Source organism: Aythya marila (assembly GCF_965140915.1).
Source record: "Aythya marila genome assembly, chromosome: 2".
Taxonomy (NCBI): domain Eukaryota; kingdom Metazoa; phylum Chordata; class Aves; order Anseriformes; family Anatidae; genus Aythya; species Aythya marila.
The window spans coordinates 37,919,765-37,946,651 of NC_139043.1; the positions used below are offsets into that span (position 1 = coordinate 37,919,765).

General features: G+C 36.6%; 1 protein-coding gene across 5 annotated transcripts in view; it reads right to left on the bottom strand.

The window, feature by feature from the left end:
- The window catches only part of TBC1D5 (TBC1 domain family member 5), a 318,698-nt gene that overhangs the window by 141,213 nt on the left and 150,598 nt on the right, over positions 1-26,887 (bottom strand). For all 5 annotated transcript variants that reach the window (XM_082754395.1, XM_082754394.1, XM_082754396.1 and 2 more), the window contains 5 exons: positions 21,561-21,627; positions 6,188-6,296; positions 4,068-4,157; positions 3,901-3,972; positions 1,071-1,138 (listed from right to left, as the gene is read on the bottom strand). In XM_082754395.1, coding sequence (XP_082610521.1) covers positions 1,071-1,138; positions 3,901-3,972; positions 4,068-4,157; positions 6,188-6,296; positions 21,561-21,627 — 406 coding nt within the window. The remainder of the gene's footprint in view (positions 1-1,070; positions 1,139-3,900; positions 3,973-4,067; positions 4,158-6,187; positions 6,297-21,560; positions 21,628-26,887) is intronic.

A 26,887-nucleotide genomic window follows, 5' to 3' on the forward strand; every position in this document is an offset into this window, starting at 1 on the left:
CTTTTTTAAATAACAGACTTACATCAAACTTAACCTCTTTACAACTTTTCATTCTCCAGTTATAGTTTAGATACATATATATTTTAATCTTAGAACATCCTGAACTGTTCTCTTTAACAAACAAAAAATACCATCTGTGAGAATGCACATGAAAATATACTCTGATTTTAATTATACATCTTATGGCAAAAACACATTCAAGAATGGGTCTAGGGATGGACATATAAAATACTGCAAAACCAGAGAGCAATTATATTGTCTGCATGACTTTGTTTCTGTAAATGAAAATGGGTAAGATTGGGATTTGTAAAAATCTATGACAATCACCACTTTTTTTCAAGTTGCAAGAAAAAATATTTGCAATAAAGTAATGTTTTGCTACCATGTGAAATTTAACTTCATTTAACTAGATTTACACAGCAGTCAATGCTTCAACTCTAAAAAGAAATGCTTTCAGGACCTGAGTGTTCTATCTGAAACAAGTTTCTAAACAGGAATGACCTAAGGGCCAGGAAGATGAAAAGACAGTCACAGTAATATTAGGACAAATTTTAAAAGGCATATGTGACAAGTAACACTAGAAAACTGATAAATAAAGATAGAAATGCTTAACTTCTCTAGATGAATGACATTTCCCTTACTAATTACATATATATATTTTTAAATTGATTGAATAACTGTTAAGAATTACAGAAATTCATCTGTTCAATGCTTTATTATGATCATAATTTAGGTAAAAGACCTTTCAGTTTTTCTTACCTGCTCTTTGCTTTATATGGAAAACTGTTTTAAATTTCATATGGTAATACATTTCCTAATATCTTAATTTAGAAGAGCTTTTCTTCAGCGATACCAATAAATCTCCTGGGTTTAATGTTTAACTCAATTTTCTCACTCTACACTCCAAGAAAGCTGTATTTTTATACATTTAATGTATGTTTTTTCACATTCATGTTCAACAGTACTGACATTTACACTAACCTAACTCAAGAAACTGCTATATAACGTATATCACATAAAAATGCAGAATCTAAATTTATATATAAAAATTTCTTTAAAGATCTACATACGTTCTTGTCACATCTTGTTCAATCATTGCTCGAAGCTCTTTATCCTGGAAAAATTTATTCCAAAGACTCTGAAATAAGGAAAAATAATTGTATGTAACACAGAATTCTAATATGCAAGGCTTATACGCTGCATCAGCAAAGTACTGTACAAATATTAGCTAATTAATCCTTACCATTCCTGGATAGACACACCAACATTTTATGGGTGAAAAAGAATGCTGCTGATTAGCCTGAAGAATGTCAGTTTAGATCAGAGATACAAAAAAATTAAGTTCCTGGATCTTAGTTCTATGCTTACTGCATGCATTCAGTGGATGGCTGCTTGTGTGCAAATGAAGGGGTCTATAAAGAATATTTAGTAAAGTGAAAAACCAACTCAACTAAAAAAGTCTAGATCACAGTACAGTATGACATTTCTCCTGTAAGTGTACGGACTCCAATTAGAAGTTGCCATAATTTCCATACTAAGAAATTGTTTGCAAGCAAGTTAGTTTGCCTTAGTGGAGGCAAAATCAAATAAGAAATGTATGATTATTGAATAAGTATCATGAAAATGACATCATTTTAACTGTACAAATACACAGTGCAGAGCAAGACTGGGCATTCTAAAAAGGCTTTTATACAGACAAAAAGAGTATTTAAAGCTCATTGTCAACATAAAAGAAAATAAATAACAGTTTGAAGCAGGGTTAGCTTTTTCTATATCTGTGCTTAAGATCGTTGCCATTTGCTTTCTTTGGTTTCCATGCTTTGCTTAGCCATATTTCGTAAAAGTTAACCTGGAAGAAGTCAGCAAATGTTGTAAAGTATTGTAAAGTAAAACTTACTCTTTATTGTAAAGGAATGGTAGCATGCTGATCAAAATACAGTAGGAACAAATCTATATCAGTCTTTTAATTTAGGTTAGTTTTACTGAATTAAATACTTTACAAAGAGAGTGGCTACAACACTTCCAGAATTTCTTGCTTTCCTGTAAACAATTGATTGCCTTGGTGTTTTAGGCTCCACAAAAATAAAATGGAAAGTATATCAATGTTAGGTATCAGAAGGAAGGAAAGGAAAAAGGAAGGAAAACCAAAAAAGTATTTATACCCTTGACAATGTCTTATATAAACTTATTATTTTTTTTTTTTTAACTTACTTGTAGCTATTTTCATGCAGCTAGATCATTTTTTGAAACTCTGCCCCATTCCCCCCACCCCAACAGTCACTCAAAGTCAAGTATGAAGGAAACAATTTCATGGCTAGAAAGGAAGCAAAACCCAGGACACTAAAGGCTAAAACTTTTTCTGCAGAGGTTAAAAAGCATTTTGCTCTTCATCCTTATGCTTGACTTGGCCTGTGGCTTTATTTTATAGATTAAACCCCTTATACATTAACCTTTATCTTCCATCTCCTAAAGACATCAAAAGTGGAAAAAAGATTATGTCACTGTGTACAATTACAGACTACAGCAGGAACACTTTAAATCTTTTGTGTCTGACACAGCTTTCTGTACAACTGGATGCAAGAATGGTTTGATGGCATGCACAGTCATATCATCTGCAGAACCAGAAATGAGCCTATGATCAATACTTCCATACTTCAACAAGCAAGCTATTCAAACATCTCTCTTTCTGCATTAAATATGAAGCAGAGTACTGCACCAAATACAAAGAAAATATGGGCTTTCCCTTGTGAACAAAACGGAAACATGAGTAGTATCATTCCATCAAAGATATCCATGAAAGTCTTTCTATGTGCATATCTCTTAAATACAGCCACCAACCTCCACTCTTCCCTCCCAAAACGAAACAAACAAAAAACCCACCAAACCTATTTTCATGGTATTAAATTATTTTGAAAATTTGGTAAAGACTTTCAAAAATGATAAAAAGCTAACAAAATAATATGAAGCAGGAAAGCTTAAACATACTAAAAAACTTAACACACTGAATACTTTCTCATATATAATAAAATGAAGCACAAAAACAGTGTAAAAAACAGTTGCCTAAAACTAAGCTCCCACACCTATATCTAGACATTCATCAAAGTGTCATGACTATGAAAATACTGAGCTACTATGAGGTCCTATTAACTTCAGCAAGAGCTGGATGCTTTGCACTTAATGACAGTCATGCCAAATACTTTTACCACATTTTCATTATTTCTTTAAAATTAGGATCTGTCATTTTGCAGTTGTCTGCTTTTTGAATAGAAAAGAAACTGTACAGTTAAAAGAAACAGAAAAAATATTTAAAAACCTTGGAAGAATTGCCTATTTTGCAGCCTGGTACTTTACGTATTACTTCAAGATGCATACTACACAGACAGACAACAATTTTATTTTTGCTAGAGAAAAACTTCCTAGGCTAAGCAGTACTCCATAGAACGGTTCTTCAGTATTTGTTGTTAACAGTATTCCCATTCGTATTGAATGTTTAAACAGTCCTTTGACTAGAGACATTCTGTGTATAAAATGAAAACACACAGCTGTAAGAAAGCATATCAGTCAAAGAAAGGATATTCTGTGAAACTGGAACTATCGTCCAACACTGATTACTTCCTTGGTCATCACAGCCTTCTCTGCAATAAGCATGGAATGAGCAGAATATTAACCTGGAAATGAACATTTCTGGCTGTTCAACAGAACCTGTGAACCAATCATTACCACAAGCCAGTTTGGAAATTCGGGAATTAGATTTCAGCACCTGGCATTTTGCCTTCCTCAGCATGAACTCACTTACGTCAGGATGATGATGATGACAATTTTGTAGCACATCTCAACATGTAACTTAACCCCTCAACTTAAGGTCAAGTTAGGTCAACTAACAAACTAAGGTCAACTTACCCCCTCGTCCTGAGAGAGTGGATTGTTGATTATCAGATCTTGCTGTCCTGCTTTCCGAGGGTTTGTAATGTGCTGGGTAAAAACAGAAAAAATTCAAATCCTCTTCCATTAAGCATTAGTACCTATGTCAAACTGTGAGAGTAGAGATCCTGTTTATAGCAACTTACAATTTCTTTGATTTTATTATACGAAGTTCTTAATTCTGAAGTGTTTTTAATCCATTGACTTCTGTCTTGCGGTAGAACCTCCAGAAATAACTATTAACAAAACAAAGTAAAACCATTAAGTTTAATCTATTTGATATACTTTTACATATAAATCTATATTTGATATACTTTTACATATAAATCTATATTTGATACACTTTACATTTAAACTCTACCAAACAGCATAAGCCATCTCAGAAAGGAATGGCAAGTATTATATACATAAGGAGAAGGACTAAAAGATCTATACAACAGCCCTGTCTTTAAGACATTCCAGTCAATAAAAAAGAAGCTAGAAAATAATTACAGTTCTATGGTACTACACAAAATATTACATACTATTTTAACCACAAACTCAAGCTCTGCAAACTGTCACAACTCCAGTGAATTTGGCTAAAACTTGCAAGGCAGAAACAAAATGCAAAGAGATTAAAATAAATACACAAAACTTGGAGCTATTTACATAACACTGACCAGCTGATTCAACATGCCTAAAACTAAACATGAATGCTGAGCAGAAACTAACCACATAGAGATACATTCTACCTAAGAACTGTGGAAAAGGAAAATCTTAATATGTACAAAATAAAGATGTTCTAGAATGATGAGAGAAAGTTAATTATGCAAAAAGTCCTTGAGAAGATCTACATCTCAGTTTTTTCACATTTCTGTTTAAATGAGGCTAGAAATAAACATCTATTAGAAAATGCTCTTTAATTGCAAATAAAATAAGGCAAAAAGAGTATTTTCTTCTGTTTAAACATGATTTTATGTACATATATGTTATGAAACAGCAAATAATGACAAACAAAATGCATTCTCAAATTACTAAAAATACTTATTATTTCAGAACTTAATGTAAACATTGATAATATTTTTAAACAGGCAATCTAAAACAGAGCCCCTAAGCCATATCAGGACGTGCAAATAAAACCAGCCTTGTTGCTAGAATAAAACTGTTCCTTGATTTAATCAGTAGACAGTGAGGGACTTGATGCTTTTGTTAGATCAGGTTTTTGAGTTAAGGCCTCTTAATCTAGAGGCATAAGAGGGAACAGACTAATAAAAAATGCTCGTGGCAAGTATTAACCTGGTCTCCTGAAAAAGATACTTTCATTATCTTAAATTTCTTCAATGCCACAAACATCTAGCTTTTGAAATTTGTTTCTTTCATATACAAAGTGTATTTTGATTTTCTTTTCACAGGCCTTTGTGCCAAAGTCAAGCTTGAGTTATTCCAAGAGAGGTAATTTAAATTAGCGGTGTTACCATAGAGGAAGTCTACCAGGGAAAAATCTAGTGAAGAATAGAACACCTGACACCAGTGCAACAAAGTTCTTCTGGACTTTATATAGCATCTCAATATTACTTTGCTTTCTTTCTCTCTTCCATCCCCTGCAACTATTAAAAAATCAATAGATCTAAGGACCTGTTTGCGGTTTAAGATAGGAAGGCCTGGCTTCCTTCTCTATCCAGTCATTTAGTCAGGCATTGGGACGGGTTGCCCAGGGAGGGGCTGGAGTCACCGTCCCTGGGGGTGTTCAAGGAAAAGTTGGACATGGTGCTTAGGGACATGGTTTAATGGGTGATAGTGGCGAGAGGGGAATGGTTGGACCAGACGATCTTGGAAGTCTTTTCCAACCTCTATGATTCCATGATCACAACAGAGATTTGTCTTCATTTTCTCATTTCTCTGCAAAAAGCTGCTAAGAGAGGCATCATAATTTTAAAAGAGTTCCAAGTTCCACAAAACATAAATTCTCGGACAAACCTTCTTTTTATTTCCAGTTCATGGTTTCGATATACAGGCGAGATGGCTGTGTAGCACTCAATTTTAAACATACTACCCAACACAAAGATAGTCTTCCCAAGGAATCTTTTGATATCACTCACAATTCAGCTTTAAGGCAAGTCAATATGATTAGCAAATATCCTATGAATTATAAAAATGAGGAGGAAAACATTGGGATGAAATCTGTTGGAAAATTCATGATTCTTTGCATCAATAATCTTCCAGCACATCAGGTAATGTGTTGATATATTGCAACCACAAACTGTAAATAAATATTTTCTCTTCTTACCTTCCAGCAAACACTACGGAACCTGCTGCTTCTCAGCTGCCCATTAATCCCCTTCAGCCGTATAGTTGCCAAGTAATTGTTGTTTACAAATAGTTCTTCCCATTCTTTACTGCATGCAAAAACAAAAGGAATGATCATTTACACATTAAAAAAAACTTAGCTGATTTAAGGACTATATGACACTACACAATTTTGGAAAAGCAGAGGAAAGCAACTTCTAAAAAATCTATATATTTAGTTGTGTACCATTTCTAAACGCATGGCTGTCTTTTTGGACACATTTCTTCTTTGGATTTAATGAATATGTAGATCGCTATAATTATGCCAGCTACTGAAATTCATAATGTCTATGGAGGCTATTCCATTTCCTCTAAAATGTTGGTACTGCAGTTCAGTGAATAAACAAGAAAAATGAATATTAATATAAGCACATTCATGTTTCAGCTGTAGACAAAGAAGTACCTATTCCAAAAATATGCAACAGAAAAGTATACTGTTGACTGTATTAGTTCCTCACATGACATATTTGCTTAAATGAACCTTCTTTTCTTCTTAATGTCAAGCTGGGCAGTTAAGCATAATAGAAGATGACTTTCTTTAACATTTAGTGCTATTTACTATTGAAATCACTCCTACTTCTTTCTACATGATCAGTTTTAAAATTTTAACAGGTGCTAGCAAATTTAAAAAAACATCAAAAAATTAAAAAGCTTCACTGTATAAACTGTTAAAGGCAAGCTTGAGTACCTTGCAGTACCTATGGCTGACTAGATAAACAACCTAAATATGCCTCCCAGGCATGCAGGCACCAGGGGCCTAACACCTGTGCCTCATTAATATACAAGTAAATCTGCTCTACTGGGAAACAATTGGAAATTAATTGTCCCAAACCATCTACTGAGTCTGAATAAAAGAATTAAATCTATATTTCCCACACCTTCTACTGAAAAGAAGCTCAAGAACAGCATAAGCCATTCGATGGTCTTACTAGCCCAGGACTTGCTTACAGACTGCAACCACTCAAATCTGGATGGTAACTGCAACGTAAAGAGCTGGGCCATGTGCAAGGAAATGTGTTTCTGATTTATTTTCACGGCATGTCCTTAAGGTGAACATCTTCTCCAACTGTCACAAGGGAGACTATTACTTCTCCCTGGGAGATCAAATGAAACCAGAAAGGGGGAAACTGCTATTGTGACTCCAGGGTAAGATCTCACCAGACTTTCCTCACCAAGTCACAGAATAGGTTATACTAAATACTAACAAACTCCACTTTTAAAAACTGCCCTTAATATAGGCAAGCTAAATTTAGATAGTTTTCAGCCTTTAAAGCTGAGTTGTGAGAATGACTTTTTTTAAACTTTGTTTTAGATAGAACTTTTTCAGTTTCAGAAAAGAATTATAAGGCTCAGTTGCTAGGAGTAGCTGAGGAAGGGACTTGGTGAACCAGGAGATTATGACCCTAAGACAGGGGTGAACTCACCATCCATGCCAGGAGTAGAAGTGTTGTGCTTGTGAATGCATCATCACCATTCAGCTAGGACCATTTTCTAAAAAGTGGGTTTTTACTTCTGAACCTTGATTATTAATTATTGTTAATTCACTTAAAAGTGAATGTACTCCGGCTAACAATGAAGATGACTAAAGCAGTGTTAGTTGACATGGGCCAAGGATGCTTTCAGCTTTTGCTACCTACCAGTACTCTCAAATGACCAAAACAGCAGAAAGTAACTACAATGGTGTGGGACAACCTCCTTCCTTGCTGCCATGTCCCCTATTCTGTAGATCAGAAAGACTAAGCAGTCATTTCACTCGCTCCATATCTCCTATACATCCCAGCCTTCTGCAGTGAGCTGTCGATGATTGTTTACCACAGTTCTGTCTCCTTTAAATACAACGTATGGTATATAGCAGACACAGCTTGAGAAAAATCTGGCCCTTTCTTTCACAGTCATTTATACTTCAGTAACTACAGTATATTATGCCTATCTAAATAACCCTCCTGTTTCTATCATGTATAATATTCTTCATTTGCCATTGTAAATTTTGTAGCATCATTGGCCATTATAACTACTGCCAAGCTGCCTCCCTAAGGTAGCTGCGCTTCGAAAGTAACTCATTCCCCTATGCACAAAACAGGTCAGATTCTGAAGCTATTCACATTGTTCTGACAGTGGATCACATCCTCACAATGTCTTTCAAAATACTGGCATGTCAGCTAAGTTAGTAAAAGGTTCAAAACAGTGTAAACTGTAAGTAGAAAGAACAGAGAAAAAAAAAACAACAACAAACAACAAACACTTAAGGTTATTTTTTTCACCAGCTGCTGGGAGTGACTGCTACACAGTAAAAAAGTAATTTAAACACTTCTTAAATTGTATTAGTGCAGATACTATGCTTTTTTAAAAAACCTTGTAATGCAATTCCAAACACGTTTTGAACAAAATTACACTTAAAACAGCCAAAAGAAATTTGGCAAGATCATATCTCCTCCGCTTCCCCCCTTGGCTGCTGGGATAACTAAAAAGAAAAGTTATAAGCAACTGAAAAAAGACTTCTGTGTAAACTGAAATTGGAATCTGCTTCTGTTTTAGGAGAGCTAAATGATATCTAAAATCCTTTCTGAACAGCACTCATTAATTCACTTCTCAAAGATTTTGAATTAAGGCTAATAAATTAAGCCTCATAATTTTAGAGACTGCTTCAATAATGGCAACACTGAGCAGTATCAACAAGCTTTCAAGTCTAAAAGGATAATTTCAGAAAGGATATGGCACTACTCTGTAAACTAATATCTATAAGCCTTGCTAACCCAGGCTTGTAGAAAACTCATTGGTCAAAGTGAAACGAGCAATAAAGATTGGAATTCAAGTCTACCACATCCCATTTGCTTCACTGAAGTGAAAGACTTCAAAGCCAATTGGAATCACTTAAACTATGAGTAAGGACATGCAATTGTTTTTAATCAAACCAGACGATTAAATGCATAATGATGTATTATAATACCACCTTTAAGTTGTACAATTAAAATAAAGACAAATGCAAATGTTAAAGCTTTCTGGTTACTTTGTATACATTTTTATATTTCATATTCTTATTTAAGGATACAGTTTAATTTGTTATGGTACATATATTGTAAAGTGTTAATAATGCAAGACCTATGGGAGAAAAAAAGTAATTACATTAACGTTTCTTTAAGAAACTTCATTTCATGTGTTGTATCTGTGCAGTGGAGGTCCAATGTAAAATATTTATTTAGACAGTTGTATTACTTAGAAGTGAGAAAAGTGCTCAATACGTATGGAAAAACAAGCAAAACAATGAAAGGGATGAAGGTTGCAGGTTTGTTCTGCAAGGTTTGTTCTTCATTCTCAGCTGTTCCCTTCCATCTTGAAACATGCATTTCTACCACAAGCTCTAGAGTCTGAAACTATCTGCAGAAGAGTTTTATATTATATTTATATTCTGCTCAAACACAGATAGTTTGTTGCATGTAAGGAATGAGGTTGAACTCCTGGAAAACTATATATATTTATCCTTTTCTTTCTTTCCAACAGTATATGTTTTGGAGCGACAGTACCTGCTAAGACAATTATAAACATCAGAACATCTCTTGGAAGAGAAGCACTGCTCTGACTACACACTGTAAGGAACAGAGCATGGTGGCAGGACTCTACACTAGAAACTCCAAGTAAAAGTTCTTATGTACTTAAGTACTGTATTTGAAAAGGTATTTAAATCCCTGATCTTATTAAAAAACAAAGGACTTACATTATTTTACAGCTATGGAGGAACAAGCAACTCTGAAGTGTTTAATAATTAGTGACACCAGTAAGGTAATAAGAAGCCAAGAAAATAATTCTGGAATAATAATTCCTAGAGATTTACTGAGTCAACACTGAACTGTGGGTTTTAGGGTAGAGGTAACAAAAGACATTCTTCCACTGATAGCCTATAGTGGAACTTCAGCCTTTAGGTTTGTTGCTAAGTTTTAATCTGTAGCACAATGGCAGAACTTACACATCAATCATAGATACGCAGAATACAACCTTAGCCCACCTAACCTCATTACAAAATAAATACTCTGTTCAGAAGATGAAGAAAGATGAAAGAGGAAGAGTGGTATAGCACAGATATTCTGTTAGTCAACACCAGTTAAATTCTGTATTTACTGATTTATGGGATAAAGCTAATGATGTATACAAATGCAGATTCTTCCAATGTTTAAAGCTAGTATAGGAAATATTTTTGTACTATGATGTTCTAAACAACATAAAGCTCTGGGGAAGATACTAAAACCCATCAAAATGTAAAAATGCAAATGAAGAACAGACACATCAAACTAAAATCTATGTCACTGAAAAAATATAAAGATTTTGTTCTGGGACTACAAGGGCTAGGACCAACTAGCTAAATGTTACTATGCATGATCACTTCCATCTGAAACCACAGGTAATGAAGAAACCATTACGTAACAGGTCATTAGACAGTGTATATAGTTATTTTGTCTCATGCATTTATGTAATATTTTATGCCAACTTTTGAAATCCCTTTTTCATGTCCATGATAAAACAAGACCAGTTGAGTATTTACAACATTTAGATAACAAGGAATATTTCTCAGTTCATGAAAAAATACTGTAATACTAGAGAAGTGTGAATATTTGCATTCATATTCAAGGTTGCAATCTAAATCTCAAGGTTATTCCACCCTCTAGGTTAATACTGAAGGATAAAATGGATGGTCTCACAGACCTCCAAAGAAAATTATTGAGCAGGGCTGGTGGTATTGGCAAAATCATCTAAAGCAAAATTGTGTATGCTCCAAGAGAAGCCAATTTCACTTTTTTTTATACCATTTTTGTTAATCTTCTGAATGTGCTTTTTTAAATGTTGAGACCCAAACTAAGCTTCCCCAGAGGTACCCAGTGAAGCAAGAGGGTGAACAGGCTGTCAGAAAGAAGACAAGTTCTCTAATTATGGTGTCATATGTTTTACAGTAAGAGGTCTTTATTGATAGGAACATCAGTAAGTGAATGTGGTATCTACATTCAAATAGAGGCAATAGTTCTGTTCAAGCATGCTGCATATATCGAAGAAACATGCATAGTTTGTATTATTTATTAGGCCATAAAATGAACATTTGAGAAAAAAGTGAAGCAACAGCCAGGAGTGTAATGAAAACAGAGTTTATTCTATAATAACATGAAAAAATGCAATTGAAAGGTAGTATCAAGTAATAAGCAGAAAGTTTCTAAAACATAAACATTTCTGAAATACACAAATTTATATTTGATACCCTGAAAATCCACTTGACAGCCTTCATGTGAAGGCTTATCACTCTCCTTGGAAAATATATGTATTTTTTTCTGTTGTTTCTCAAACTCCTGCCTCGGGATATAAGGCAGAGTTAACAGCCATATATGTGTGAATATGCATGGCTGTACAGCTGGGAGGCTCAAAATTCAAAGGCCCGATTTTCTAAACCATTCAGGTTTCATCTAATTTTGGCTGACATACAGTTAAAAATGTTTGCATGAAGAATGGTAAAATCACTTTCTGAAACAGAAAAACTCCAGCAAAAATAAAACAGAAGGTTATTGAAGCTACCAGAGTGTGTGCAGTGCAGTCCCTGGAAGTGCACAAGGCTGTACCCCTACTAGCAACTCTTGTACAGAGCACTGGGCTGGGCAAAAAATCAAGAGATGCCTTTCTCTGTACTCAAAACTGCCCACTTCATCTTGATCCTTCTCTGCCAGGGAGTCAGGTCTTGAATGGGGACAACACTTTGCTTCTAACCCTGTCATCGTTTCACTTTTGTAGGAGCATCTGGTAAGAACTCTTGTTACAGCCAGCTGGAAGTCCGAATGTTATCAGCTTGTTTGCCTCTATTCATTGCTTTCTGCACCCATTCACAGATCCACAAAACGGAATTTAGACACCATGGTCAATGGTAGAAACTGTGCTACATTTATTTTATTATTATTATATTTCTAAGTTGTATTGTAACTGATTTGCCAGTTGCAGATTCAAGGCATTCTAGTTTAACACCCTCCACCCCAACGCCTTTGAAATTCTTTGCATACCCAAGTAAGACATTTTTTACTTTGTAGGTCTCCTGCGTAGAGTTCTTTCTCCTGAGCTGGGCATGGCATACCTCATCATCACACCCAAAGGCTGCCATCTAAATACCAGGCACATGGTTTAAACAAGGTGGCTAACCTGCCTCTACAGCAAAGGTAAAGTTGCAAACACTGTGGAGGGTGTGTCACCCCATCAACTTTTAATCATTTAATTGCTAATTCCCTCCATCTTTCTAGTCATGATAGAGGCTGCAGACAGACTTTCTGTGCTGCTTCATTCTAACTGGTATTTCCAGTGTTAATTTGCTACTTCTCCCTTTTGCTAACTTTGACCCACAGCTAACTACATCTCTGTGAATTTTGCATGCATATGCATGCAGCCTTCTTACATGTATACAAACACACGGATTTTTAAGAAGGAGAAAAGATAAAACCTATAGCTCTATAAATCATGAAATAAAAAATGGATGGAACAGGGAAAGTGGAGATAATTTTGCAGGAATATGCCACAAAATGCCACAATGTTTCTGTTTACTCACAACAGACCAGCTAGAGCAGGACTAGAATTGACATAACATGTACCCAAGCTCAAAACATGGATGTTATGATGTGCAGTGTTACAAACACAGATGTCTAGTTAATGTAGTTAATTATGGCTTAACTTTGTAAGTCCACCCATTTTGCATGCTTTGACATCAGAAAAGGAGTGATTTCATGATTTAACTTTAATCTGTTGAACTTCTTATCTTTATTGAAAAACATGTATTTTTACTAAACTATCTTTGCTCTTTAGATTGATTTCAACTGGATATCATTTTTGTTAGCTTTTGACTTCAAACTTCTTTCAATTAAAACTGTAGTCCACTGCTCTCCTCTTGACTACCAAGACAGTCATTTTTTCATAGAAGGTTATCAACTTGGTCAGGTGTGACTGTGACTTGCCCTTGGTGAATCTATTATGACTATTCCTGATGACTTTCTTGCCCTTCATGTGCCTGGAAAGAGCTCCCAGTATTAGCTGCTCCATTACTTTCCCATGGATTGAGGTAAGTCTCACCACCCTGAATCCTACTTCCTACCTTTTTGAAGACAAGAGAGAAATTTGCTTTCCTCCAGTTCTCATACACTTTTCCCTGTTGCCATGATCATTCAAATGTTATCAAGAGCGGAAAAATGTAAGAAATCCATAATGAAAAACACTTAAAATATTATCAAGGCAAAATGAGAGATCAGCTGAATATGGTGTCAGTGGTATACAGAACAACTTTCAAGTACAACAAAATAAATTAAGAGTAAACTGAAATGTTAACATTATTTCTACAGATGCTAGAAAGAAACTGCCATTCTCCCTTCACAGCCTCTCCTCATGTGCTAAGTTTTTCTTTTCTGCTACCAACATGCCAAGAAGTATTTTGCTGACAAAAGATGCTAGTACTCAATTCCTCCTTTCCGATTCTCTGTTGAGAGCATCTCAGACATTAAGCAATGCAAAATTTGCTCTCCTGTATTTTCCAAGGGTTTGCACTGTGTCCAAACAGAAAGAAAGCCTTATTACATTTCTACTTCTTTATAAAATAACATAATTTTGATAAGAAAATCTCAGAAAATCCACAATTTTTATCTCCTGAAACGTTTGGATCTTAGAAAACGTATACTGCACACAGAGATTGAGCTCCTCAGTGATAACTTCTTCCTTGTCTTATGCCATCCTTGGTAAATTCCTTATCACAACAGTCAAGGAGTGCAGACTGGACAAGCTGTGGAAGGAAGGAATTCAATAAAAGAGGTCTGACAAGGTGGGGATGGAATGTTATACAAGGGTCCTTGAACATGAAAAGAAAGGAATATAATTTTGAAAACACTCAGAGAAATAGGGAAATCTTCCAAGCTCTCAGTAGGTGCCACCATGATCTTGGATTTGGAGAAAAAAAAAAAGCCTTCTGAAGGAAAACTGTGATCAGTGCAAAAAGTCATTTTTTCTTGCTGTAAATAACAGATCTGCAACATGGGATTGCTAACTTCCTCACAAAACGGGATGAGATGAGAGTACTGGCACAAACCGGTACATCCAGAAAATTATTATACGCACATTCAGAGGATGAGTTGTTCAGAAGAACCAGAAACTTCAAGAAGAGAGTTTTACAGGCTCTCAGACAAAACTGACTTGTAGTGAAAAGGACTCTTTGCAAGTTAAGAGCATCAACTAGGATGCTGTCTAAAAAATAGTTTTAGGTAAAACAAAAACATGAATGCCAGTATTGCTACTTCATTGTGGAAAGAAGGGAAGGATGCAAGTGCCGAGAATTCTTACTGAATGCAAGTGCAGTTCTACTTCACTACTTTATCTTTTACTCTACATTTTTTGTATCTCAAAAATATTTAAAAATCTAGCAGAAAAAGCTTGTTCTTTACAGCTCTTGATTACATGTGGTCACATACTGGATAAAGTTTGGAAACATAGGTTATACTTGCACAGGGGTGGCTTAGTTGTAAAACAATAAAGAAACACTGCCTGAGTATGAACAAGACTAAAAAGACTTCTGTAAATTGAAAAGGGTTGCTTCCTAACAGATTAAGACAAGAATTTTCCACAAGGTGGGGGTATATGTTGCCTACATCTTTGCATATGAGCGCAGAGGCTTTGTAGCCATTTCTCGCTCGGCTGCTAAGAAAAGCCATAGGTCAAACAGGAATCAAACTAGTTTTACTACCTGCTTTTGGAAAGGGGTAGAAATAGGGAGGAACAGCTTGCACCCCTTGCAGTCCTTCTTCTGTATGCTCAGTTATCAGTCCTGCAGTTGTTGGCTGGCACACAAGAAACATGCCTCAGCCAGCAGGACCACATTGCCTTTTTGCGGTAAGAAAGAAAACATCTGGTAAGCATAATCTGTAAGAAGTGAGGGGAAGAAAATGGAATAACAAAGTATTTCTTATACCAGATCCACTGCCTATGTTAAATATCAGCAGAACGAGGAATATACATTGCCTATATATCCCACAACTTTGAGCAATCATCACATGTTTAAACATGGAGTTTAAGCCACATAGGAAAGAACTTCATCTTGATATATAGCATAGAAATTAAACCTATATACAAGTGCAGAGATGTATTAAGAAATTATCCATCACAGTGGTCATGGGTCTCTGAATCATAAAGTTAACAACACAAGTATGAAAAGTGAGATTTTTTTAGGCTATATATTTATTAGAAGCAGTATTAATGTATGAATCCACCTTGGAAGAAAATAAGTGTCCTTGGGATGTTAGATTCTATCAGCCAAATTGAATGTCTGCATCAATGGCTCTCCCTAAAAGTCATAATTAGGTCATTAAAATATATTTAGAAAAATAGCCTGTAAAATAAAGTTAAAAAATACTCACCTTCATTTTATTTCATAGGTCACTGTTATATCATCTAATAAGATAATTAAAAACATGCAAGCAGCTGGTACTGAGGCTAAACAGATTAATGTAATAGTCTGTAGTCATATGTGCTGGCAAGGGGTTCACCTCTTTGGCGAGGAGAAGGTCAGCTGCCCTTGGGAAAGCAAGAGAAAGACAGTATTTCTACTTTCCAGTGGCACTGCATTGCAGATACTGAAACTACAGACCCACACCTATTTTTCTTTTCCTTTTGGCAAAGTCCAGCTAATCTGCACATCCAGAAAAGGCTTCAACCGTAGCAATAAAATAATACAGCACAGTAGAGCTCAAATATTTTCCCCAGCTTTATGTTTTAAAGATGAGAGTTACTAAATGTGCAAATACTTTTTCAAATTTTTCTAATAGTGAACTTCAAATTCTGATAACATGGTTCTAGGAAAGAATTTCCATAGTATCTTCTTAAAAAAGCATCTTCTCAAGTATACACATACTTCCATCAGAGCCTCAAGACCAACCAGAAAATTCTCTGGTTGACCTGACACGATGCATTCAAACTCGCAGAATATTTAGAAATATATGTGCCAGTCACATGTGATTTCCATTTACATTATTTAAAAGCTTTATGACCTAGAGGGTAATGCTCACTCACTATCTGAACATAAGCAGCATTAAATCTGTGCTGTGACCAATACAAGAAAGATCTACAAACTCTACCGTGATGGGACCATATTAAAAACAAAACAAAACAAAACAAAAAAACCCACATACCATACAAATAGTTATGTGGCACTATAAATATATCAAAGGGTAACAAGCAGGCATCCTTAATTAATACATACACACACGTAGAGTCTTATACGAACAGTAGAACATAGCAGAACCTTGTATTTTAAAATGAAGTGTTGAGATCAAGTAACAACCCCCTTCTACCACTCCCATGTGTTTTTGTTGTTGTTGTTTGTTTTTGTGGTAAAAAGACCATGTTCTTAAGAGCACTTTCCAATTGCTAAAATTTGAGATTTTGCTATTGCAAAACATGCTCACATTTAAATATTTTTATACATTTGGAGTTGCCTCTTCCCCCAAACAAATTGTAAAGATACTGCTACTGAAAAAAACATAAAGCAGTTTTTGCTTCAGTGAAAATTGCCCATTCAATTTTGCATCTGGTAGCCTTCTACAAGCATGACATCTACAATGATCCAATGACGGCTTTGCCTCTTTTAGAGTAAAAACCACTAGCCAATCTCTTTAATAAAGTAGACTGAAACACGGTGGATAAACAAGACTATCATCAGTTTTATCAAATCAGTAATTTACTGAAACAATATTCACTGAGAATATCCTAAAATAAATAAAAATCCATAATGAGTCCTTAAAGAAATAACATATATTTACCATCGTTACTTTTCAAGGTAGTTTAAGATTCCCCTTTTAGTCTTTCATAAGGTATCAGCTGCTCATTTTTACATAACATGCAGCCCAGAGCTGTAACTATCAACACACTATCCAACCCAACCAGCAAATTTACAGCCAGTCTCATTATATGATGGCAATTACTTGCCACTGAGCAGAAAATATTCATTTCACACCTTAAACACTGTAAATACTACTTAATAACGGTGCTGGCTTGGCAACTATTAAAAGCCAGAGGTTTCTTTTATATATACATATATATACATACATATGCACACACACAAACATATATACCGTACTATCTTGCTTTATCATCTTGCCTCTAATTATAACAATAATACTCTGGCAGTGGTATATGGGACTGCTTCTAAAATATTAATTAACTGCAGTTTTCTAAGTTGAGCCGTAATCCTCTCTGACAGATTATTTTTCAGTGGAATTCATAGTCAATGTCATATTTATTATACGCACTTTGGACTAAGGAATATGGAGATATAAAGGCCAACTTTATTCTCCACTTACTTGTGGAGCACTACGGATGGTTTGGCACGCTGGAATAAGCTTAGGACACTGTAAAGACTGCTCTAATTAGTTTGTAGTAACAAAGGGTAATATTCCAGAAGTGTTGACAAAACATAAGCATGAGACATTTGTCATACATGCCGAAGTCTTTTGAGTCTTGAGACTGATGGGTCAGTGCTAAGCACTGAATTTTCCAGCACTGCAATCATTTCCCATTACATATTTTACCAAAACAATGCAAAGGAGGTGTAGCACAATCTAGAGCCTGGGTGTCTTATACCTGATCAGTCCACACAATTCTATAGTGATACTGTCTCAGGGTGTGCAGCCTCCATCAATGAACCACAGACTGCCTAGACTGAAGGCCAAGGATTCACTGTGGTGCAGTCTGACTGAAGTAAATGGTGCCATCCTTTGTCCTTCCACTTACTCCTACGCATATATTCTAGTTGCTTGCCTCGCTCTGGCACTGATCCTCATCCAAACATCTGGGAGGCTGACACCATGATCCAAATCAGCACAAACCTTGCCCTAGCTGCGTTAGTTCAGTCCTTTGGGACCAGCTCACCAACGCGAGTGCATGAGTGAAGAAGGGGTAGGATGACAGCGTTAGTACCCTGACCCCACAGCTTACTCTCATAGAACCAGAGCTGAAGCTGGCTTCTTCAAATTTTACTTTGGCAGGTACAACAGCTGAAGCTCTTGAGTTAACCTTTAGATATGTCGTGGAATTAGTGGCAGAGAAGAACTCTCAACTCCTTCCTTTTGCTAATCTGGCTAAATTTTGTTCTGCCTATTTTTTAGAGGCTGCATCATGGACTGCTGTGGGTTAACTCTGGTAGGCAGCTGAGTGCCACACAGCCTCACACTCACTCCACCCCAGAGGGATGGGGGAAAGAATTGGAAAGGTAAAAGTGAGAAAACACTTGGGTTGAAATAAAGGCAGTTTAATAAGTAAAGCAAAAGCTGTGCCTGCAAGGAAGGCAAAATACAGAATTCATTCCCTACTTCCCATCGGCAGGCAGATGTTCAGCCATTTCCAGGGAAGTAGGGCTTAATCGCATGTAACAGTTACTTGGGAAGATAAACGCTGTAACTCTGAATGTCCCTGCCTCCTCCTCCTTTCCCCCATCTTTTCTTGCTGAGGGTGATGCCATATGGTATGGGACATCACTTGGGTCAGCCTGGGTCAGCTGTGCTGGCTGTGTCCCCTCACAGCTTCTTGGGCACCTCCTGCCTCCTTGCTGGCAGGGCAGTGTGAGAAGTAGAAAAGTCCTTGGCTCTGTGTAAGCGCTGCTCAGCAACAACTAAAACATTAGTGTGTTATCAACACTGTTTTCATCACAAATCCACAACACACAGCACTGTTTGAGCCACAAAGAAAATTCTATCTCTCCCAGCCAAAACCAGCACATGGTCTCTGTATATAGGGTTCTCACCTGAAAAGCAAGAAAATTATTCCGGGTGGTATTTTTGAGCCCTTTTTAAAAACTGTATATTGCAGGAGTTTGAAAATGCAAATGTGGCAGAGAATTGAGCCAGGAACTTGAAATGGATCTGCTAACGTATTATTCTTAAAGTGAACATTCTAACTACCCTCAAAGGGTTTGGCATCACCCAAACTAGGTTTCATCGGAACTTAAATTAGAACAAAACATTTACTGGAACACAGCAAATTTGAAGGATTTGGCTACCCTGGCCAACTGCATCCCTGCATTACTTTTCTTTTCCAATCTTGCTCTCAGACCAGAAGCTTTCTCTGGGTGTCTGAACTGCAACAAACTCTTTGTTGCTCCCTCTAGGTCCTTATGAAAAGTCTTGGGTGGTTTTACTCTGCTGGGCAGCTAAACTCCACCACAACTGCTCTCTCACTCCTCCCACCTCAAAGTAAAAAGGGGAGAAAATATGATAGAAAGGGCTGAAGGGTTGAAATATGGACAGGGAGATCACTCAACAGTCACCGTCATGGGCAAAACAGACTCATCATAGGGAGATCAGTATAAGTTATTGCCTATCACAAGCAGACTAGAGCAGTGAGAAACTAAAAAAGAACTAAAAACACCTTCCCCCCATCCACCCTCTTCTGTGTTTTCCCCCTGAGCAGCACAGGGGAATGGGGTATGTGAGCTGCAGTCAGTCCCTGATGCTTCATCTCCACCGCTCGTTCGTGGTCACTCTGTCCCTGCTCCACGTCAGGTCCCTCCCACAGGATGCTGTCCTTCCTGAACTGATCCTGTGTGGGCTTCCCACAGCCAGCAGCTCTTCAAGAACTGCTCCCACATGGCTCCATACCATGGGGTCCATCCCCCAGGAGCAAACTGCTCCAGCACGGGTCCTCCATGGGTGGGTGGCGGCTCCCCCCAGGCCCCCTGCTCCTGCGTGGGCTCCTCTCCACGGGCTGCAGCTCCGGCCCAGGGCCTGCTCCTGCGGGGGCTCTCCATGGGCCACAGTCTCCTCCAGGCTACATCCACCTGCTCCACCAGGGGCTCCTCCATGGGCTGCAGCATGGAGATCTGCTCCATGTGGGACCCATGGGCTTCAGGGGGACAGCCTGCTCCACCAGGGGCCTCTCCATGGGCCACAGGGGAACTGCTGCTGCCTGCCTGGAGCACCTCCTGCCCTCCTGCTGCACTCACCTTGGGGGCTGCAGGGCTGCTTCTCACTCCTCTCTCCCAGCTGCTGTGGTGCAGCAGTTTTTCCCTTTCCATTATCTGCTCTCCCAGAGGCACAACAAGTAATGCTCTTGGGCTCTGCTCTGGCCAGAGGCAGGTCCCTTTTGGAGCCTGCTGAAACTGTCTCTTATGTAACACGGGGCAGCTTCCAGGCTCTTCTCACCCCTGCAGTCTCCCTGCTGCTAAACCATTGCCATGTATACCCAATATACTTCCTTAAGACTGAGCTGCTTGCTCTCTGCTTTCCTCAGCAATCTCTCAAGCCTCCAGTCTGCAACAGGTTCTCCACTTGTGTCCCTCCCAGCCACCCACCACCTGAAGGCTCCTCACGGAGCTCGTTGGCTCAAGAGCAGGAGATATTCCCCACCTAATCACAACCAGGACAAGGCAAACAGGCAGGTTCCTCCTGCCTGCCTGGCCACAGTACTTCGAAGTACAGACTACAGCAGAGTACAAAGAAAGAACGAAATAGATGCCATTCATCATAGTTTACTAAATGAATCCAAAATAATCTGATGGTAGGCTTGTTTTATTTTGCCATACTTAAGCATCAAAATCAGATGAAGCAATTCTAGTTAGCACAAATCTTACTATTAATTTACCAGTCACAGGGACACAGATTCAGCATTTTCAGCAGAGGCAGTATTTTGCTGTCTGAAAGATGAAACTACGGATCTGATGATTACCCTTCTGTGCTTTAAAGTACAAGACATCCTCTGGTATTTACCCACGCAAAACTCAAGTTTAATGACAGTTCTGCAAAAAGTTCCACAGCACCATATTTCTTTTACTGGTATTTGCTAACAAGAGAATTGAAATATTAACTTACTGTCCAAAACCCTTAAAATTTAACAAATCCTGGTTTTGCTTGTTTTAATTGCAATAACGAACAAATAGAGTTCCATGTGGTCCATAGAACCAGTTATTTTGGAGAAAATCAGAAAGGCAACCCCGACCAGTTAAATATTTCAACATTTAGCTTAACTTCTATTATTTCAGGTAAAAACTCTACTTTACTACATATTTAAGCAAAAAAAAAAAAAAAAAAGGCTTACAGACAGCCAAAACTTTCATTAGTTAAGTGTTCTGAACAACTTTCTGAAAAAAAAAATATCTAGAAAACAAGTTTTCCAGGTCATTACTTAATTTAACCCTTCATCTTCAGTCTATTGACTGTTGCAATTTAGAGCGCATAATAGCCTTGCAATAGACAGACCTGTTCTTTTGTTTTAAATAGACTGTATTTATTACATTCAAACTTTTTAAAATTGGAAAATAAATACCAAAACTTACGAACCTGTAAGAAATAAATGTTCCAGCAGAATCTGAAGTGTGGTGTGTGCTTCCATTTTCATTTGATCCTCCTAATACAAAACAAAAAGAAGATGCCTTTGTTATAAGACAAATCATGGTAATAAATAATACAGCATCAGTAAGTATTGCACCTGATTTTACTGCACATGTTAATTTTAGTTTATGATAAAACTTACTTAGCAAATTCTCAATTCTGCATCTTTATATTCATACAGCTGGCCAGGTGGCTGGAAACAACTAGCCACCATGTTCAATTTGGAGCCTGAATATCCTGGAAATCTAAGATTTAATATTACTAGAAATTTTCATTGTGTCCCATGTGCCAGGAAAACTTGTCCTCCCAAGAACACGTACCCAGTGATATCTTAAATATTTCTTTATTTGAATGACAGGGTTGTGTGAAAGGTGGTTAGCTTTATTTATTTTTATTTTTAATTTAAAAACAAAAACAAAAACAAAACAAACAAACAAAAAACAACAAAACAGCTCAGATTAATTGAGTCTACATTTGTAATTAGTAATTCTAGACTGACAAATTCAGAAACATAACACCTGATATATTAAAAGTATGAAATGTATGAAATGCCATTCTTCACTCCATTCCTCACTCATTTAGAATGAACAACTGTTGGCAAAAAAACTTCTCTTACTATTATAATAATGAACACTTCTACATTGAGAAAAGAAGTTAATCTTTTATGAGATGAGGTCCAGAAGAGGAACAGAGAAGAGAATGAGAAATGGAAACCTATGGAACCGAAAAGAATATTCATGTTTATTTCTACAACTTTGGCTGCATTTGCATGCTCTGTTTTCCTGACTGCAGTTCTGGAGGTTTTAAAATTGAGAGTGGAAAGTCAAACTGAAAAGGAAAATTCATTCACAATGCTAAGTTCATATCCTGAAAAAGGTCTTTTGGAACTCTTTTAAAGGACAGCAACCTTTGTGAAGCATGGCGTTTTTCATCTTTCTAATAAACTATTTGTCCTGCCTAAAGGGTCTACTGAGCTCTGTGAAGAAAACCAGAATTTTGGTGAAAAAAAGCTTCTTTTTCATCAGGATCCAACAGTGAACATTTGGTGGGATCTGCTACATCCACTAAGATTAAAATGACACCCCAGGAGTCAGCTGTCCCTCACAGACTACTCTGCTTGTACTATTCTTTGTTCTGAAGCACTCTCCCAGAAGGAAACAACAATTTCCTTTCTTTAAACAACCACTGCAATTCTTCAGCATTCTTAATTGTACGCCCACTGTTAACAAATCTCATATTCAGACAAGTTACTGTTACTTTTTGAGAGCCACTTTGGCTGCTCCATCTTACCATTAGCTGCAGCTATCAAAGCTGGATAGGAGCAGGTACATCGAGCTCTCATAGAAAGGATTTAGTTGAGTGGTTTTTTTTTTTTGTTGCTATTGTTGGTTTTTGTTTGTCGTTTTCCTGCTCTATCCCTTTTAAGACAAATATATCTGTTAATAGTATCCTGAATGAAGATTTAGATGCCTGTTATTTAAAGTGATAAAAATGACAATGCAAAGTGAGAAGTATTCATTTGACTTAAAAGAGGACTCCTTAGATTTCACCTACTGTTATCTGAAAGTCTTTCTAGCAAATCCTGGTAAGCTTTCATAGTCAACAATTTACAAGAACAAATGGGACAGGTGCTTCATTAACTAATGACAATAAGCTGTGGGAATCCATGCCCTGGATCACCTCTCTGCAGGCAAGTTTCAGTTAGCCTTGCTTTTGAAAGGTACGGTGAACTCCCAGTTGAAAACAGAGATTACTTGTATAGTCAGTGATAACGATACAAGTTTCTGATAAAATTAGGTTGTATACCAATGCAAGATTCATGATGTTGGTAACTGAACTTGTGGTCTACTTCAAAAATGCTAACTGATTCCACATCATATTAATCTTTAGATCCTGAGACTCAAAAATGGGAAGAAGGACTCTGCTGAAGAAAGAGAGGATGCTACCTCAACCCTGCCCTGCACCTCCTGAAAATGATTCCAAACTTCAAATGCAACAGCTGGTGGAAAAAAAAAAAAAAAAAAAAAAAAAAGTAAATCTCATCATACTTGCGGAGGCAAGAGAGGGGAAACAACCAGTACCATAACAAGCATTGGTAACAAAGTAAGTAAGTACCCAGCTTTCAGCACTAGAGGCACTAGAGGAGTCATTGGTTTTAATACAATAGTAAAACAAGGCAGTCCCTTCAAAGGGACTGAAAGTCATCTGAATACCTTGCTGCTGTACTAACTGAGAAAGTCCCTGTCCTGGGAATGATCAATGTTTCTCCTGAAATAATTCTTTTGCTGTGTTTTAGTTAAGTCTTATATTGTGCATGGAGACTGAGGGCTAAAGGGAGCTGGGACTCTAGTGGGTGGGAGCTGGTACATCTGGACACAGCCAGAATCTATTTCCAGAGAATCTGCATCACTTGGAATTGATGCTTTTACTAAACAGTCAAAAAAGAACATTTTAAATGCCAGCTTCTTTGGATTTCAGAGATACAAGGAGAAGGATATGTATAAATTGTACACTTATTAGGGTACTAGATTCACACAGAATGCACAGACTTGTCACCTGCAGCAACTTTTTTTGTAAGAATGTGTTTGAGACTATAGACAGAGCATAAAATAGATGAACCCAGAATAAAGAGGAAGCCAAATACATTTTCTGAACATTATCTGAAAGCCACATGTAGAAACTGTAACAAGGAGAAACCAAATTTAAATATACACACTGTTTTTATATTTTTATTTTTAAACAGATTACTATGCTGGTAGTATAACCTCATCTCAAACAAAAGCTTTGTTAAGGTGCAAGGCACAGCCCCCAGTTAAGGCAATAAGAAGAAACTGGATAGCACTGCAGAGCCCTTCATTTCAAGAGCAAGAAGATGCTCTGGGTACCTACCAGGCACAATGAGCACCTTGAGCATGTGCTCAACAAGAGTGAAAAAGCATGTGAAGAACCATGGAGAGATCAGAGATTGCTCAATCATCTCCTTCATTACCTCTCTGAAAACAGCTATCTCGTGCAAGATGCAAAAATTCAGCACACGACTCTTTATGGAAAAGAGCTGGGAAACATATCACAAACAGTGGCGGGTCTACTAAGACAAGAAGCTTGAGTAAAATTCCCTTCATCTATGGCTATATTCCTAACTTTTGTAAATAACTCTAAATCCTTGTCTTTTGAATATATGTTTTGATACTGAGAAAATTTTCATATCTATCCATATGTATGTATGTACATGTGTGTATACACATGCACGCATGACTACTTGTGGGTACACAACACATATGCATCTATTTATATAGTGATAAACTATTTACCAATCTTGTGTCAACTATGGAAGGGTTTTATAGCTGTCAGTTTCAGAATTGATGGTAAAAGCGTTCCTACTTAGGAAATCAAACTGTGCATTCCTCTGCTCACAAGTATCAGAATAGATAGAGATCTCTTTGCTGACAAGTTTGCACTCTGCTTAATATTTTCTTTGTATTCTTATCAAAGTTTAAAATCTTGTTTAAAAACAAAATTTATTTAACCATCGTGAAAATTCAAGTTCAGGCTGATATAAAACACCCAATAATTAATGCAGTGTTTTATGATTAAAGACAAGGAAAATTTTAACACAAATACATGCTTGCAGTCTAAGGTTGTCAGTTCTTACAACATGACTTCCAAATTTCATGCTATATTCATTTTCAGCATATTTAAAGCTTAATAATTTAATGATTTATCCAATTTTAATTTATACTTTCAAAACCACTTTGAACAATCTGAGGTGCCACTGGAGATCATAACAGTGGTCTTGGTTAAGTCAAATAATAATTATAGCGCTTTCACTTTAAAGATGAGATTATTTTTAATTATTGAGTGAAGTACTTGAGGTACCATACTTATATAATTACGCTACTCATTAAATGGTTATTGAAAGCTGAAATGTAATTTTAATGACAGCTACCTATTTTTCTTTGCACACTTTATAGATGACAGATCAGTCAGGAATTCTAGTTTGCTCAAAAATCCTTGCAGCTGCACTGGTTCTTTCAGGTGTAAAACAATTAAGCCATGCTTATTTTAAAATTTTAAAGATTTTTTTTCGTTAGATGATGTTTGTATAATACGTAGAAACTAGTAAAAACAGAACAATAATGTATGGATATTTTTCTTCTTCACAATAGCATCAAAATTCTAGTCCTAATCTATATACAGTTCAAACAATATCCCTGAAAAACTAGTGACAATACAAATATGGAAGAATGATTTTAGTCAAAATGCATTCCTCACATAATGCAAACAAAAAAAAAATTGCTTAACAGATTGCAGACCTTTATTGTGAGTATAAAGGGGTAATCAACATACAATAAGCATTTTACTATGCATTAAAACTATATATAATGCCACGAGACTCCTTTGCTTTTTGTAACACCAAGGTTCACAACTCTTCAAACATAAAATTCCTTCATACTATTTACTCCACAGATACATATTCATCAAACTGATCTGCATAAAATTTACTTTAATATGTAAGAATCTCTGACAATTGACACCACGGAGTTTTAGTCTCAGAAATGAGCACCTAAAGACTTACGATCTGTATTTTAATTCTTTATGTGCAATGTTTGAAATTCAACATATCTGTTCATTGTTCCAAAGGCCAGTATCGTGTTCAAATTAAGCTTTCCTTTTTCACAGTGAAAACCAAACAGAAGAGTAAATTTGTTTCATTAACAATATTAAAGCAAAGATTTCTGAGTTCGCTGTATGGGGAAAAGGCAATAAAGTTTTGAAGAGGGAAAAACTGCTTTGTTCCTTCAATCCCCTAGTTGAAATTAATTATAGCAAATGTTTATGAAAACATCTGTTCCATACAGTTATAAATTCTTAATTTTAGCATGGGCGATTCCAGGCTCCTCTATTATTTTGAAAGAGAGCAGTCTGACAATTGAAAGGTTTACAAAGGAACAGACAATTTGCATTTCTACAGCACCAAATATGCAGTTTGGAAAGTCTTCGGGATCTCCGCAGCAAAGAAAAAATAAATAAAATACAACACGACTAAGATTACTGAAGCTTTCTGATTTGGGTCCACCGACAGACTAGAATGGCAGTGGGAGAAGACAAAATAAAAATAAAAGGAAAACTAATCCCAAAACATAAGGCAAATTAAGATTTGACTACATAAACTAGACCTTTAAAAAGTAAAACACAGCAGAATTATTGATTTCTCTGCTATGTATTTTGATAGATTTCCTAGCAATAAAGGAGCAATGCACAAGGCATTGCTTTAT